Genomic DNA, 17761 nt, shown 5'->3' on the forward strand with positions numbered 1-17761 from the left:
AAGTGAAACGATGGAACACAAACAAAATACTGCCTAACAATTTAATTTACTCTTGTCACACTCAAAATACCCATTAGATCGACTATTTTCATTCTCGTCCATCATGCCGGGACAAACTCCTCCAGCACTACTACCCGGTGCTGCGTCAAGTTTTGCAGGATGCGCTGCCAATGGTTCAGTGGCGCTTGTGCTGCCATCGCCGCCGCCTGCCGCCTGCTTCGCGTGTCGGTTGTTACTGAACAGTAGCTTCTTCACGTTGATGAACGGTGTCTCGAACAGGACCGTCAGCAGGAAGGATGAGAGAAACACGACCAGGTACTCGTTAGTGTTGAACTGCAATCGATAATGGCCGTCTGATTAGATCATCTGCAGCACCCGCGCATGTGTCGTTGCTTCTACTTACGATAACGGCTGGCCAGAACTCGAAATACTGTGGCGACCGCGTTCTGCCAACGTTGTAGAAGAAGATGGGAAACTGCGTCAGGTAGATAGCGTACGATATTCTGGTGGTGATGCGGAACCCACGCCACGAGAAAAAGTCTATCACCCAGTCTGCGCTCGGGTTTGGCGGGTTGGTAGCGGAAAGCAAAAAATAATAATAATAATAATTGATACATATATCCTCTTATTCATGATTTAAACTAAACCAAAGGCACACATCTCGGCGGCCACATACTTCGATAGCCCAGGTGGGCGGTGAAGACGGTCCAGGCAAAAAAGAGACACCACGCTATCGGCGAGAACGCTGCGTAGCTCACGGCTTGCAGCGGATTGTACACGTAGTGCATCGAGCCCATCGGGGCCGGTCCGAAGAACGCCACGGCAATGGGCAGTGTGCTGATGTAGCATCCGATTTTCATTTGTTTCTGTTAAGGAGGAGAGGAGCACATAGAAACAACAACAACAAAACATTTGATTTTATGAAAATAGTGACTGCATTGATAATCGATTGCACTAGTGATGCGTGATGGGAGGCAACAATCTGGGGTCGGCTCTGATCCTACTCCGATAATTTCGGAACCGATTCCGGAAGGTAGGTTTACCCAGAATTATCCGGAGTCGTTCGCAATCTCGACCGGAATTGCGACTGGAATTGCCCGGAGTCGTCTGGGGTCGTCCGAAGTTGTCCGGAGTCGTCCTGAGTCGTCCGGAGTAGTTCGGAGTAATTCGGAGCCGTTAAGAGCCGTTCGGAGCCACCCGGAGAGCCAGTTTGGCAAAATCCGAACCACTAGTTCCGCCTGGAATTGGAGTCGTCTGGAATTTCCCGGAGTAGTTCGGAGTCGTCCGGAGTCGTCCGGAGTCGCAAAGAGCCCTTCGGAGTCACCCGGAGTTTCGGAGTTACAGTCTAGTCTAGCGGTATTGTACAAGTTTCATCCAAAAGCCCCCCCACCCCATCTAGCACAATATACCACAACGTTTGCCATTGGTACACCCGAAATGAATACCCCAATTCGAAAGAGTTGAAGCATAATCCGTCAAAGAAACTAGTTAAAAAACAAACGAACAACTAACGTGCTTAGTTTAAATAAAGCTTACAGGCACCATTGCTGATTGATTTTACAAACTGATTCAGCAAACACAACACACAAATAATTTTGTTCAATTTTTTTGTCGTTTTTTTGCTTTTCAGATTAATGCGCATTAGTTTGCCAAATAATACATTCACGGGAATGGAACAAAGCAAGATACACACATACATACGGATTTATGCATTAAGGATTTATGCGAAACAGGATAGACGAACCGTCGGTAACAAAGCAGACCGTCGTGCAACAATTAATCTAGATGTGTTTCGCAGGAAAGATAACTTCAATTTAATTATGCATGATGGATTTATATATAAAATATAAAGATTACAAAAAAAACAAACCCAATATTTCCATCGTTTTCTTTTTCTTTGTGCAACCAATACGTTTTACTACAACAGTGCTACCTAGAAAAATGGGAAAGAACTCGACGAACCTTTTTTTCTCTTTCCTATTACCATTGCGTACTTCACTCAGCATAGTATCACCTCGTATTCCCAATGGAAAAAAGTGTGAAATCGGTGATGCTGACTTCAAATTTTCAATAAATAATATGCCTTTTACTATCTAGCAAAAATCAAATCAGATAAAACTTGATAAACACCATTATTTCTTGCTTCACATATAATTTGATTAACATAATTACCAATAAGAAAAACGGCAATTGAAGTAAGAACATTTAAACAATGAAAATTATTTTCGTACAGTGGAGCGCCGATTATCCGGGCTCTTCGGAACACGACCTCGCACGGATATTCGAAAAACACGGATAATGAGTCAAAGAATTTACAGTGCAGCGCCATTTATCTGGATACCTTTAATCCGGCTGTCCGTTAATCCGTGCTGTTGAGAAATGACAGTTCAATACACAGGTGACATTGCGTTATGAAGAGGATATTTGAAAAAGCGGTTATAAGAGCACATTTTCGTCACAAAAAATGCTATAACTCATGGCAATTTTAAAATATTCTTATGGGAAAAACATAAAGTCAATAAAAACTGGGTTATTTTTGTCAAAAAATAAGATAATTTTCCAAATATTAATCAGGAATTGGTGATAAAATATATCATTTGACTCATTATCCGTGTTATTCGCATATCCGGGCGAGGTCAAGTCCCGAGAAGCCCGGATAAACGGCACTCCACGGTATTTTATCAAAATGACCTGATTTGTTTTTGAATTTTTTATGTTTTGGTATATCCTAGCCAGTTTTTATGAACTTCATGTTTTTCCGATGATAATGGGGGCCTTCACGATTCTAGTTAGTTTTTTGTATGGAGTTTGACAGTTGGAGGCTGAAATCATGTAAACAATCCATACCGTATTAATACACGATGCGCAGTCTCAGATTGCGCATATATTCGTTTTATCAAAACATAGCCCAAATAGCCAGCTCGTACTTTATAGCTGATTTAGGGCTGTTTAACGAAAAATCGTTCCGATGTCGTACTTTGTGGCTGATTAAGAGATAGACGGTACTTTGCGGAACTATGGAGCTTTTTAACAGGCACATGGTACTCTTTGGAACTTTGCGGCTGATTAACACTATGTGTAGGGTTAATGATGGAACTTTAAGGCTTGTTAAGAACGTGTACCGAACTTGGTGGAACTTTATAGCTTTTTAATGCATGGCATCGGTACAAGGTGGGTCTTGTCATAGTGTCAAAGACAGACGCCGCCAATCATCTCATTGCTGCTGTACAAGTTAGATTAGTTCTTTGAAGAAGGGATTTTGAAGGAAGTGATTGTTATTGTACAGTAAATTGTGATACGTTTCGTGTAATTTATGAATATTAAGGATTGAAAAATATACACATGTACACAAACAAAACAAATCCTGTTGTTTATTTCATCGATGACGCTTGCTTGAAAATAAAACACAAAGAAAAATAATCCCCGGCACCGTAGCTTAAGGAAGCTGCTTAGGCGCTATTTAGAAGGACCGCCTGGAACTTTGATGCTGTTTATCTACTGCAAAAGGCGAATTAGAGCAGCGATCTTTAGCGTGCCAAAATGAGCTGCTTAAGCAATACTGGCTATTTGGGAGGTCATTTCGCGAAGCCAACCCTGAGCTATAAACGTCATTTCCATACATTTTCAGATTGCGCCAAGATTGCGCATAAAATTTCAAGATTATATGTCCGAGATATATATATATTTTTTTTGACAGATAAATACAGTAGAGCGTCGATTATCCGGGCAGCTCGGGACCGGACGGTTGCCGGTTAATCGATTTGCACGGATAATGGTCCAAGATATGACAAACGCATATAAAACATATGAAATTCACTAGTTTTATTATTAATTCACCTAGAATCAATTGATTAATCGTTAGTAGAATATTATTTTAATCAATAACTGTAGGTTTAACAACTGTTCATGAACAAACATGAATTTCGAAAATACCCCTAGACACTACAAAGCTGCACAAGAAACTGGTTACCCAATTGATTATCGCTGCAAACTTTCGCCGTACGTATGAACAGCTGTCAGATTTATGCGCACGGTTAAGCCACCCGCCGGTTAATCCGCCCCCGGATAATCAACGTTCTACTGTATATCAAATCGACCCGTTTGACAGATAAATATATGCGCAATCTGAGATTGCGCATCGTCTATTGCTACGGTACAAAATCACACAAAAAACTAGCCTGCGATTTTCAGTCTAGAAAATTTTAGCCTAAAAGCTAGAATTAGATTCGAGTACCTGCTCGAAAACACGGAGTTGTTTAAAATTATCCCAAGGTGCATTAAAGAGATCAGGTGGTGCAATCTGGAATCAAAGTGTATGTAGTCCAGGTGGTCTCATAGCATTTTTTAATAACCAATTTTGAACATCACTTTTTGGCAGAACGGGTGAAAACTTTTTCTCAAACAAGCTTTCTGGAGGATTGACGAATACTCAAAACACTCTTAAAATCTTCATTCAGAACAAGGATAATGTATTTAGAAGGTTGATTTTTATCGCTTTTGCTGGGCGACATTGTGGGGGACATCTGTCACTCTCTGCATACAAATTTCAATACCCCGCACCACCCCTCCCCGATTTTTATACCGGAGCCAAGGTGGAATGTATAATGAGGTGTAGTTATAGCGCTTTTGGCGATCCCCCCCTGGGCTCCGATTTTGACAGATGGTTTTCCGCTTGTGTATGTATTGATGGATTGTTTACGTTTTGCATGGTCAATATTTGGTGGAGATCAATTTGGGTGAATATTTTAGTTTATTAGAACACCCGATTTAAAATGTAAATTTTCCTTCGAGAACTTGAAGCGTTCGCCAAACGCGGAAAACCTACTGTCAGTTTTCTTCGTCGATTCTTCTTCGACCTAGCTGTCAAAACGGGCTTATAACTTGACCTGATATCTTTACGGTCCTTGACCGGAGCCCCCGGAAGAGAAATGTCAAGTCGAGAAATGTCATTTTGCTCTGAACAACTTCACCTTGTCATTTAGAACACCTTGATTCACCGTATTAATACACGATGCGCAATCTCAGATTGCGCATATATTCGTTTTATCAAAACATATGTCATTTCGCGTAGCCAACCCTGAGCTATAAACGTCATTTCCATACATTTTCAGATTGCGCCAAGATTGCGCATAAATTTTCAAGATTATATGTCCGAGATATATAAATTTTTTTTGACAGATAAATATATCAAACCGACCCGTTTGACAGATAAATATATGCGCAATCTGAGATTGCGCATCGTCTATTGCTACGGTCAGAAGCAGAAGCGATAAAAATCAGCCTTCTAAATTCATACACCTTGGGATAAGCCCACCTGTATATTGTACTCACTTAGATAGCTGCTCGAAAACTGCTATACAATGCAAATAGCTGACAGGCTGAAATTTCAGCCTACGCGCTTCAAACGGAAAGGGCCCCAATATTGGAAATGTACCATGAATTACAGCGTTTTTTGTTAAGAAAATATTCTCTGACAACCGTTTTTTTTTTCAAATATCCTCTTCAGCACGCAATGTCATCTTTGTATTGAACTGTCATTTTTCAACAGCACGGATTAACGGACAGCCGAATAAAAGGTACCCGGATAAACGGCGCTCCACTGTATTTTGTATGTACATATAACACTGTTTTCAGGCAATTTAGTAAAACATGGCGTTCATGCCGACTCAAGAGGAGCTTATTACAAAGAGCAAATATGATAGAGAGGGTCATAAAAGAAGATTTTAGGATTGTTTTAAAGCTAAGGATGATATACAGTGGAACATCGATTATCCGGGCAGCTCAGGACCGGGCGGTTGCCGGTTAATCGATTTGCACGGATAATGGTCCAAGAAATGTCAAATTCATATAAAAATTAAAAAATCCACTAGTTTTATGATTAATTCACCTTGAATCAATCAATAAATTGTTAGTAGAATATTATTTTAATCAATAACTACCCTACCAACATTAAACGGCTTTGAAGGCATTCAAAGTCGCCTTAGAAGGCGAATATAGATTTCAACCGAAACTTTCAAGGCTGTAACGGGTTCTCTTCGAAATATTTCAACTTTTTGATTCAACGAGAACAGATAGCTTGCCGCCATCTTCGCTTGTTTATATACTGGTTTTGCACCCTTACTAAAGTAACTGCCAAATAGAGCAGTGACAACGCTTTTGGTTCCGAACCGAGAAAGCGTGTGTTCAAATCCTGATTTTTATGATCTTTTTTCTTTGCTTATTTCTTTTTTTATTAATATTTTCTTGCTATAATTAATATAAACAAAATTTTTGTGAAGCAAAATTAAAATAATACCTTTTTAAAAATCATAATAATTACACTATGTTCACCCTTCATTATCAGGATGGGAGAAATATGTATTTAATTTCTCCTTTTATTAGAGTTATCGAAATGAGTTTGATATATTAACACCTTTCAACGGGTTGGTCTTTAACAACCGAATAATGCAGACCATCTTTAATAAAGTGAAATAGCTCAGAGCTTAACGAAAGAGAACATAACACGTAAATCGTGCTATCGAATCTCACGCTCATATCTGGAAACACTACAATAGTGCAGTGCTGAAGACGCTTGTAAGGTTTTCTTTTGACAGTTGCAATTTCAAATTTCAAATGAAAAGCGAAATTTTTCATTGACATATTTCAAAGGCATTTAATTACTGCTAAATGCACTGCTGATCGCCTTCAATTCGCCGGCGATTACAAGGCGATTAGAAGGCATTTAACCGAAATTTGCGGGTAGGGACATCTATGGGTATCAATGAAGAACGCGAGCAAAAGTTGTGCGACGCTATTCTGTGGAAATTTTGGCTACGGTGTTTTAAAAGTATAAAATGGCTACAAGACTGTAATATCTTGTTTATAGCAATCGTGGTATTCCGTCTCATCTTATGTCTCTGTGAATCTTGATTAATGTCAAAACCGAAAGTGACAGCAGCAGAAAATAAAATGGGCATTCGAGTTTGAACAAGCAAACTGCAAGCGTCTTCCGATTTTCCGTTCTTCCGAAAATTTAATATATTACAAGACCAATCCCAATTGACATTTTAAAAGACAAATAACCAGTAATTCGAGAAAAGTTCCTTACATTGGAGCCTTAAACTTCCCTTAAACTGCACCAGTTAAAGGGATTTTAGAAAAAAGTATTTTAAAATTAACTGTGTTGCGTCTTTTTTGTTGCTTTCTTCTAGATACGCTCGAAAATTATGTTTCCTGTCTTTATAGTTGGTCATGTACCCATTTTAATCTTCCCAATTGACATTTTCGAGCACGAATAATCGGGAATTCGACCAAATTCCCTTAATCTCCCAATTGACATTTTCGAGCACAAATAATCAGGAATTCGAGCAAATTCCCTTAAACTGGAGCCTTAAACTTCCCTTAAACTGCACCAGTTTAAGGGAATTCAGGAAAAGTCCTTTGAAATCAATTGTGATACGGCTTTTCCGTTACTTTCTTCTAGATTCCCTAGAAAATGATGTGTCCTATCGTCATAGTCGGTCATGTTCCCATTTTATACTTAAATAATATCCATTTTTTATAAAATAACGTCACACAAAACTAGCTTTTGTTCTTCATCAAAAAACCATAGCTATGAATGAAAAATGACCTCGACGGTATGGTCCATCGATAGAGGAACGTCAAATTTACGAACACACAAAATCTGGGTGCTTTCAACACACTTGATCACACACAAATCCACAATTTCAAGCGTATCGAGTACTAATCGAGCAGATATGGGAAAACAATTTCGAGCAAATGTCACTTGGGTTAAATAATACCTATTTTTTTATAGAATAACGTCACACAAAATTGTTAAAAGATGTTTTTCATAAAAAAAAACATATCTATGAATGAAAAACGAGCTCGACAGCATCGTCCATCGACAAAAGAAAGTCTAATTTACGAACACACCAAATCTTGGCGCTTTCAACACACTTGATCACACACATATCAATACCCAAGTGCCACAAATCCACTAAACGACCACTAAACGGGTTCTAAACGACTCAAGCTCTCAACCTAAACGGAATATAGCTCAAGCTATCGGCCCAAAACAAACCATGGATACTCATCAATATGTATCAAATTAAAAAAAAATTAAACACTCTTTCACTTCGTTTTGTTGATCCATGCGTTTCCGCGCTGTTCTGATACTCCTGGCTAGATCCCTTATTTCTATATACTCAATCAGCCACTTTCCCAAACTCGATCGAAGAGAACGATAGTTGCAATTGCGTAGATACAACAGTTGTTTTATTTTATCTAAAGATTTTTTAAACTTGCTCAGTTATGCATCCAATATGGCAAAATGTAAAAAAAAAACATCCAACGAAACCACCAATTTATGTTATTTTAACAATCGTTACGATCGTTCCCAAAATAGATCGAGTTTGGTAAAGTGGCTGAATGTTTTGGTTATCGAAAATCGAGGACGACACTGTAAGCGTCTTGTTTTCCGGCAGCTACCGAAGTTCTGACATCAACTTCAACGCTTGAACATATCGTTTTTTCACTCACACTTTCATACTTTCAAGCTTTTATATACGGCAATGAGTTAAACCGAGCTGTTCACCTGGGAAAGCTCCATCTGTCTACTTTTTTTATGTTCTCCCCAAAACAAAATCGAGCAGTCTGTGAACTCACATACTACTCGAATTAAGCTTCGCAATCCCGACAGCTTAGCGCCAGTAAGGGCGGTGGCAACGCTGATCGGATGCGATTTTATCGGACGAGATTTATATGGGATTTGACAGATAACGTCGGACATGCGATTTCGTCGTCCGACGTTATCTGTCAAATCCCATATAAAAATTTGACAGGCCGTCCGATAAAATCGCATGCGAAAAAGCGTTGCCACCGCCCCAACCTTGCATGAAAGGAGCCCCAGTCAGGCAGCCTTCTGTTAATTTACCCATTCGAGCAGTTTTGTGTCTGCCATAACAGTAATTTAAGAGCAATTTAGCGGTACGAAGTGTTGTCGTTTGTTGTCAGTGAAAAGATATAAATAAGAACAAAAAGAGTATTGTTTTAACGATCTTTTAGTAGAAGAAGGCGTAGGCGGTGTGTTAAAAACTGTAAAAATCAGCCAAGAAATTGCGTTTATTAGTGCTAATTGTGCATCACCTTCAGCGGGTGAAGCGGCGGTTCAAGTCGAGTTTGCTAAAAAAAAATACATTGTAATCGTCTGTATAAGTTAAGGAATATGATTGAATATAACCATTAAACTGTAATATAATAAATTTCGTGTTATTTATTAACAAATCGGCCGTAAAAAATAAAAACAAAATAGAAGAAGGAATAGGATCTGTCAAAACTGCTCGAATGGGTAAATAAACGACTGCTAATTTACCATTAAATTACTCTTAAATTACCGGTAATTTAGCGGTAAGATAGTGGTAAATTAAGTCTGATTGGTCGGACTGGGGGCACTTGGGCAGGGAAACATTTCACCAACACTGTAAATACATGTAAGCGATTCATTCCGCCAATGTGTTTCGTACAATAAACACACACTTAAATACGACTGCGCAAGTGTCCTGCTATTTCTCCCTTCCAACACTGTTTGCATTGTATAGCAGTTTTCGAGCAGCTATCTAAGTCGGTATAGGGGCGGTGGCAACGCTCATCGATGGGATCTCCCTTGGAGGAGAGCTTTCTCATTCCCTCTGTACTGTTGTATGGTTTCGCATTAAAGTTATGCATCGCTAGAACTAGAACGGCGATATGATTGTTTAAATACTAAACTCCAACGGATATCACCAGCACTGAAGCAAGTGAGATTTGAGTAATGGTCGTTGGTGTTGATACCCACGTATCTGACCTACACGACTATTCATATAGATTGTTTCTCGGAAAGTTAGAAGGCTATATAGGTTATGATTAGATGAAACTTGTCGAAACACATGGCAAGAAAAGGATAGCAATATAATGATGAGTTGTAATACGCCATCTTGGGTAACCCTACCCGCAAATTTCGGTTAAATGCCTTCTAATCGCCTTGTAATCGCCGGCGAATTGAAGGCGATCAGCAGTGCATTTAGCAGTAATTAAATGCCTTTGAAATATGTCAATGAAAAATTTCGCTTTTCATTTGAAATTTGAAATTGCAACTGTCAAAAGAAAACCTTACAAGCGTCTTCAGCACTGCACTATTGTAGTGTTTCCAGATATGAGCGTGAGATTCGATAGCACGATTTACGTGTTATGTTCTCTTGCGTTAAGCTCTGAGCTATTTCACTTTATTAAAGATGGTCTGCATTATTCGGTTGTTAAAGACCAACCCGTTGAAAGGTGTTAATATATCAAACTCATTTCGATAACTCTAATAAAAGGAGAAATTAAATACATATTTCTCCCATCCTAATAATGAAGGGTGAACATAGTGTAATTATTGTGATTTTTAAAAAGGTATTATTTTAATTTTGCCTCACAAAAATTTTGTTTATATTAATTATAGCAAGAAAATATTAATAAAAAAAGAAATAAGCACAGAAAAAAGATCATAAAAATCAGGATTTGAACACACGCTTTCTCGGTTCGGAACCAAAAGCATTGTCACTGCTCTATTTGGCAGTTACATTAGTAAGGGTGCAAAACCAGTATATAAACAAGCGAAGATGGCGGCAAACTATTTGTTCTCGTTGAATCAAAAAGTTGAAATATTTCGAAGAGAACCCGTTACAGCCTTGAAAGTTTCGGTTGAAATCTTTATTCGCCTTCTAACCGTATTAATACACGATGCGCAATCTCAGATTGCGCATATATTCGTTTTATCAAAACATATGTCATTTCGCGTAGCCAACCCTGAGCTATAAACGTCATTTCCATACATTTTCAGATTGCGCCAAGATTGCGCATAAATTTTCAAGATTATATGTCCGAGATATATAAATTTTTTTTGACAGATAAATATATCAAACCGACCCGTTTGACAGATAAATATATGCGCAATCTGAGATTGCGCATCGTCTATTGCTACGGTAAGGCCTTAAATGCCTTCAAAGCCGTTTAATGCTGATAGGGATGTCTGTAAAATGAGCTGCACGCCATCGTGTAACGTTGGAAGAAAGTCTTATTTACGAATAAACAAACTTTTACCGTAGCAATAGACGATGCGCAATCTCAGATTGCGCATATATTTATCTGTCAAACGGGTCGATTTGATATATTTATCTGTCAAAAAAAAATTATATATCTCGGACATATAATCTTGAAAATTTATGCGCAATCTTGGCGCAATCTGAAATTGTATGGAAATGACGTTTATAGCTCAGGGTTGGCTACGCGAAATGACATATGTTTTGATAAAACGAATATATGCGCAATCTGAGATTGCGCATCTTGTATTAATACGGTTAGCGCTTGCAACACAATTTCAGGAGTATCGAGTGCAAGTCGAGCAGATACCGTATTAATACACGATGCGCAATCTCAGATTGCGCATATATTCGTTTTATCAAAAAATAAGTTATTTCGCGTAGCCAACCCTGAGTTATAAACGTCATTTCCATACATTTTCAGATTGCGCCAAGATTGCGCATAAATTTTCAAGATTATATGTCCGAGATATATAATTTTTTTTTGACAGATAAATATATCAAACCGACCCGTTTGACATATAAATATATGCGCAATCTGAGATTGCGCATCATCTATTGCTACGGATATGGAAAAATAGTTACGATCAACTACACTTGGGATCCAGGTGTTATGAATGACAAGGTGAAGTTGTTCAGAGCAAAATGACATTTCTCGACTTGACATTTCTCTTCCGGGGGCTCCGGTCAAGGACCGTAAAGATATCAGGTCAAGTTATAAGCCCGTTTTGACAGCTAGGTGGAAGAAGAATCGACGAAGAAAACTGACAGTTAGTTTTCCGCGTTTGGCGAACGCTTCAAGTTCTCGAAGGAAAATTTCCATTTTAAATCGGGTGTTCTAATAAACTAAAATATTCACCCAAATTGATCTCCACCAAATATTGACCATGCAAAACGTAAACAATCCATCAATACATATACAAGCGGAAAACCATCTGTCAAAATCGGAGCCCAGGGGGGGATCGCCAAAAGCGCTATAACTACACCTCATTATACATTCCACCTTGGCTCCGGTATAAAAATCGGGGAGGGGTGGTGCGGGGTAATGAAATTTGAATGCAGAGAGTGACAGATGTCCCCCACAATGTCGCCCAGCAAAAGCGATAAAAATCAACCTTCTAAATACATTATCCTTGATTGGGATGGCACTTGGGGCGAGTTCGCAAGCTGCTCGAATTTGTTTAGCAGGCAGATACACCATCTTCCTGTATTCACCTTGTGCAACATCGAGTGAATTGACACTGCCTGTAAACACAATCGTTCCAAAACGATCACAAAGGTGGCCTGGCGGCATTCGGGAACGCATGCTATTGTTCGTATCATATTCGCAGTAACTTTCGTGGTGAACGTGTCGCAAATTAAAGCGGTAAGTATTGCAGGATTAATAATTGTTGAATTTGTATTTAGTTATAGTGATATACAGTGCCTCAATCGGAAAACTGAACAAAATTGAGTTCAATAAAGTTTTGTTCCGGTTTTACGATTGAGGCGCTGCATGGAATTCTGATCCAAATTCTCAGTATTTCATTACAAAGAATGAAATATTTTTTACTGACAATTTGATCGCTGGACTGTAGGCGTCCCTTTTATTGTATTCTATAGAAATTATTCGTCCCCATAAATCAATCTATTGTTTGGTCCATACGCTGAAGCTGTATTTTCTTTATTTTCAGAAATTAACCCCACAGCGTTTCGCAACGGAAGTGATCAGACACTGGGAAGCATATTGAAAAACGGAGACAACGCGGAACAATATTCCAGGTAAGGATACATCATGGCGATTGACTAATCCGCAAGAATCGTGGAAGCTCTTTTTTGTTCTGAGAGCAAAAAGATTTTTTTTAATGAAAATTAGAAAAAACTGAATGAAAAACTAGAATGATATTATTCACAGAAAATTAATTGATTAATTAATTAATTATCCGCCGCAACATCGTATTTTTTTTAATCTGCTCCAATTATAGTTGGAACGCTAAGTTTTTCTAGTTTGAAAAATTTAATAAGGATTACAAATATACCAATATGTACTTTTATAAGAATGGATCCTTCAGTGTTGGATAAGTATCCATCGAAACTAGATAAAGCCTCCTTATCGTTGTGATTCATACAATCTAAACCCAGCTCTTTTGCTATATCCAAACTCAAGGCGTTGAAACAGACTCCCGAATCAATCAAAAAATCTAACATTTTCTTATTTACATTTTGCGACAAAATTGTATCCATTAGCCTACCATCCCTAGTGCATTCAATATTAAGCGATTCACATCAATCTATGGAAGTACTTTGTAGTATTTGCTTCGTTTCCTTCAACGTTTCTGTTTGTAAACCAAAAGAAAACAAGTTATTTTGTGTTAAGGGAACACTAGTTTCAGTGTTATAATCAACTAGTGTTCCTTGCATTAGTTTTTTGTGTGCATTTTTTGATACGCTTGCTTTTGATAAACATATTGAGGAAGTACCGTACCTATTTATAATTATTTCTACGTGTGGCGTATTATTCTTTAAATGTTTTTGACAATGTCATACAAAGTAGCGGTTGTGTTATATTTCTCTACTTTCTGTGCATTTTGTTATTCCCACACTTTTTACAGTAAATAATTACAAAAATCCCTAAATGTAATTACACGTATCAAATAATTAAGTAAATGTACAAGCGTTCATCAAGAATGCTGCTTGGGTTTTGAGAACAGGCGTAACACGTAACGCTAACGTAACATCAAGGGCTGATCTCCACTTTTATGTTTTCCACTAGTACCACTAGTATGTTTTCTTGTGTTGATGACGTTATGCATGCTTTTTTCTGCATCTTGAAACTACTGTAGTCGATAACGTACATCACCGCTTGTGATCTTGGATGTCCTATCCATTGCGGGGCTTGTTCTGTTTTGTTTTCATATTTCCAGCATTGTTGAACTCACCTAGATAGATAGGTGCATGCGAAAGGCGGCAAAGTTTGTAATTATCGCCATATAATGATTCTCAAATGATTGTTGGATGAATAATATTTTTCTGGATTCCGCAAGATGGTAGTTTAATTTTTACAGTTTAATTTTATTCTAATTTTAAAACAAAATTCCCCCCCCCCATCAAATTTCCATCGTGAGAAGGAAATTCCCCCTCACGATTGAAAGCCGCTAGCCTAAATTCATACACTGAGACTGTAATCTTGTGTATATTTACAGATTTTTACCAACGTAAAATTCGTACAGGATCCTGCATTGGGTGTTTCGTATTGATGATGCAGAACGAGTCCACTGCGGCCATGACCTCGGATGCGGGAGGCCAAACGAGTCAAGCCAAACGAGGCTTGGCGAGCAAGGGAAAGATAGCAGCGCATTACCCCTACCAAATGAGGATTGAACCGCGGGCAGAAGGGTTCCTTGCTGATATTGTGTTCTGTTGTATATGTCAGCCGGCCCTCTACATCCGTCCCTTTGTGACGGAATTTGCGCAGCAGGTGGATTGGTTGCACCAGAATGTGCAGGCCGTGGCAGCGTCCCAGATGCAGGCAGCCGGCGAGCAGGAGCAGGCGGTTATGTTCGTGGCGGGTGCACCATGCCTTGCTCGGTACAGTGAGGATGGGACATACTACCGGGCAATCATAGAGAAGGTGGACGATGTGCAAGATGCCGTCCATGTCCTGTACGTGGATTATCTCAGTAGGGAAATTTTGCCGAAGAGGGATATCTGCGAGTGCCCGCTAGAATTGCGTTTGATACCGCTGACTTATGCATGTGTGCGGCTGGCGGGCGTTCAGCCAAACGCCACACGACCCATTGCAGAGGTTTTCGGACGGCTGCAGGAGCTTCTTGCAGCAGCATCATTTTACGTGCGATTCATCCAGCGCCCTGACGTGGAGGAGAGTACGAGTTTGCCAGAGGTAGAGCTCTTCACGGCGAAGGACTGCCAAACGCTCGCTTATCAGACTTTAATAGATGAACAATATTTGGTTGCTGATACCAACCAGTAAATCATTTGCGACACCCATGGACAACCAAGTCCATGGCTCTTCGCTAACTTTTATTACTTTTTTTATGATTTGATCACTACAAATTTCGATCGTTCATGCTACACAGTTACGCCGCTGTTGGCAGTTCGATTAGTAATTCATCACTCATATCTAATGTTTTTTTTCAAGCTAGACCGTTCCTTCGCTTTGAATTCAATCTGATGGCAGTTAGGTTTTTCATTCTTTACTTACACATTATTCGGTTTACTTTCTCAGTTTTTGCATTTATAACATTTAACTACCCAGAGGATATAGAAGTAAAAGAATTAGATTTTTTTGTATTTGAACTATGAGCAATTATAATAAAACCCAAGCAAAAAAACATAAACAACACCAGTGGTTTATCTCTCAGTTTATTTTAATCGCACTGTTTAAGAGAGGTGTAGCAAGGGTAGCATTTTTGTGTGAGTGTGTTGTACCTGTATTGATATCGTCCGTTTGGTTACAAGGGTCATCTTAAAATAATCAACTTATGTTAAATATGTTTCTATTTTTTAGCATGCAATAATCCCAATTTCAACGTTTTGTATTTACCACTGTGTCCATCGCAACGTATGTTTAAGGTCCAGCGGCGAGGCTCCCAAGCTACTGTGTCATCACAAGAAAAAGAAGTGAAACGATGGAACACAAACGAAATACTGCCTAACAATTTAATTTACTCTTGTCACACTCAAAATACCCATTAGATCGACTATTTTCATTCTCGTCCATCATGCCGGGACAAACTCCTCCAGCACTACTACCCGGTGCTGCGTCAAGTTTTGCAGGATGCGCTGCCAATGGTTCAGTGGCGCTTGTGCTGCCATCGCCGCCGCCTGCCGCCTGCTTCGCGTGTCGGTTGTTACTGAACAGTAGCTTCTTCACGTTGATGAACGGTGTCTCGAACAGGACCGTCAGCAGGAAGGATGAGAGAAACACGACCAGGTACTCGTTAGTGTTGAACTGCAATCGATAATGGCCGTCTGATTAGATCATGTGCAGCACCCGCGCGTGTGTCGTTGCTTCTACTTACGATAACGGCTGGCCAGAACTCGAAATACTGTGGCGACCGCGTTCTGCCAACGTTGTAGAAGAAGATGGGAAACTGCGTCAGGTAGATAGCGTACGATATTCTGGTGGTGATGCGGAACCCACGCCACGAGAAAAAGTCTATCACCCAGTCTGCGCTCGGGTTTGGCGGGTTGGTAGCGGAAAGCAAAAAATAATAATAATAATAATTGATACATATATCCTCTTATTCATGATTTAAACTAAACCAAAGGCACACATCTCGGCGGCCACATACTTCGATAGCCTAGGTGGGCGGTGAAGACGGTCCAGGCAAAAAAGAGACACCACGCTATCGGCGAGAACGCTGCGTAGCTCGCGGCGTGCAGCGGATTGTACACGTAGTGCATCGAGCCCATCGGGGCCGGTCCGAAGAACGCCACGGCAATGGACAGTGTGCTGATGTACCATCCGATTTTCATTTGTTTCTGTTAAGGAGGAGAGGAGCACATAGAAACAACAACAACAAAACATTTGATTTTATGAAAATAGTGACTGCATTGATAATCGATTGCACTAGTGATGCGTGATGGGAGGCAACAATCTGGGGTCGGCTCTGATCCTACTCCGATAATTTTGGAACCGATTCCGGAAGGTAGGTCCACCCAGAATTATCCGGAGTCGTTCGCAATCTCGACCGGAATTGCGACTGGAATTGCCCGGAGTCGTCTGGGGTCGTCCGAAGTTGTCCGGAGTCGTCCTGAGTCGTCCGGAGTAGTTCGCAGTAATTCGGAGCCGTTAAGAGCCGTTCGGAGCCAACCGGAGAGCCAGTTTGGCAAAATCCGAACCACTAGTTCCGCCTGGAATTGGAGTCGTCTGGAATTTCCCGGAGTTGTCTGGAGTCGTCTGGAATCGTCCGAAGTTGTTCGGAGTCGTCCGGAGTCGTCCGGAGTCGTTAAGAGCCCTTCGGAGTCACCCGGAGTTTCGGAGTTACAGTCTAGTCTAGCGGTATTGTACAAGTTTCATCCAAAAGCCCCCCACCCCATCTAGCACAATATACCACAACGTTTGCCATTGGTACACCCGAAATGAATACCCCAATTCGAAAGAGTTGAAGCATAATCCGTCAAAGAAACTAGTTAAAAAACAAACGAACAACTAACGTGCTTAGTTTAAATAAAGCTTACAGGCACCATTGATTTTACAAACTGATTCAGCAAACACAACACACAAATAATTTTGTTCAATTTTTTTGTCGTTTTTTTGCTCTTCAAATTAATGCGCATTAGTTTGCCAAATAATACATTCATGGGAATGGAACAAAGCAAGATACACACATACATACGGATTTATGCATTAAAGGTTTATGCGAAACAGGATAGACGAACCGTCGGTAACAAAGCAGACCGTCGTGCAACAATTAATCTAGATGTGTTTCGCAGGAAAGATAACTTCAATTTAATTATGCATGATGGATTTATATATAAAATATAAAGATTACAAAAAAACAAACCCAATATTTCCATCGTTTTCTTTTTCTTTGTGCAACCAATACGTTTTACTACAACAGTGCTACCTAGAAAAATGTGAAAGAACTCGACGAACCTTTTTTTCTCTTTCCTATTACCATTGCGTACTTCACTCAGCATGAGTATCACCTCGTATT

General features: G+C 39.7%; 3 protein-coding genes across 14 annotated transcripts in view; 2 read left to right on the forward strand and 1 right to left on the reverse strand.

Annotated features, from left to right (window-relative positions):
* The window catches only part of LOC120954771 (nose resistant to fluoxetine protein 6), a 57554-nt gene that overhangs the window by 15304 nt on the left and 24489 nt on the right, over nucleotides 1–17761 (reverse strand). For 2 of the 12 annotated variants that reach the window (XM_049607391.1, XM_049607383.1), the window contains exons 8-9: nucleotides 677–866; nucleotides 404–552 (exon numbers count right to left, since the gene is read on the reverse strand). The exons of 4 other annotated variants lie outside the window; for them this stretch is intronic. In XM_049607391.1, coding sequence (XP_049463348.1) covers nucleotides 404–552; nucleotides 677–866 — 339 coding nt within the window. Of the gene's footprint in view, nucleotides 1–27; nucleotides 334–403; nucleotides 553–676; nucleotides 867–15744; nucleotides 16051–16120; nucleotides 16270–17761 lie in introns of those variants that run through there. 6 more of the 12 variants (XM_049607399.1, XM_049607387.1, XM_049607366.1 and 3 more) reach the window with 5 other exon arrangements.
* On the forward strand, nucleotides 873–17292 carry LOC125906830 (uncharacterized). The gene is made up of 2 exons (XM_049607431.1): nucleotides 873–1033; nucleotides 16751–17292. The coding sequence occupies exons 1-2, from the start codon at nucleotides 961–963 to the stop codon at nucleotides 17143–17145; spliced, it is 468 nt and encodes a 155-aa protein (XP_049463388.1). The 5' UTR covers nucleotides 873–960; the 3' UTR covers nucleotides 17146–17292.
* Nucleotides 11463–15444, forward strand: LOC120954769 (tudor domain-containing protein 1-like). Its single transcript, XM_040374983.2, has 3 exons — nucleotides 11463–12465; nucleotides 12773–12860; nucleotides 14282–15444. The coding sequence occupies exon 3, from the start codon at nucleotides 14335–14337 to the stop codon at nucleotides 15067–15069; it is 735 nt and encodes a 244-aa protein (XP_040230917.2). The 5' UTR covers nucleotides 11463–12465; nucleotides 12773–12860; nucleotides 14282–14334; the 3' UTR covers nucleotides 15070–15444.

Source organism: Anopheles coluzzii, chromosome X (genome assembly GCF_943734685.1).
Source record: "Anopheles coluzzii chromosome X, AcolN3, whole genome shotgun sequence".
Classification (NCBI taxonomy): domain Eukaryota; kingdom Metazoa; phylum Arthropoda; class Insecta; order Diptera; family Culicidae; genus Anopheles; species Anopheles coluzzii.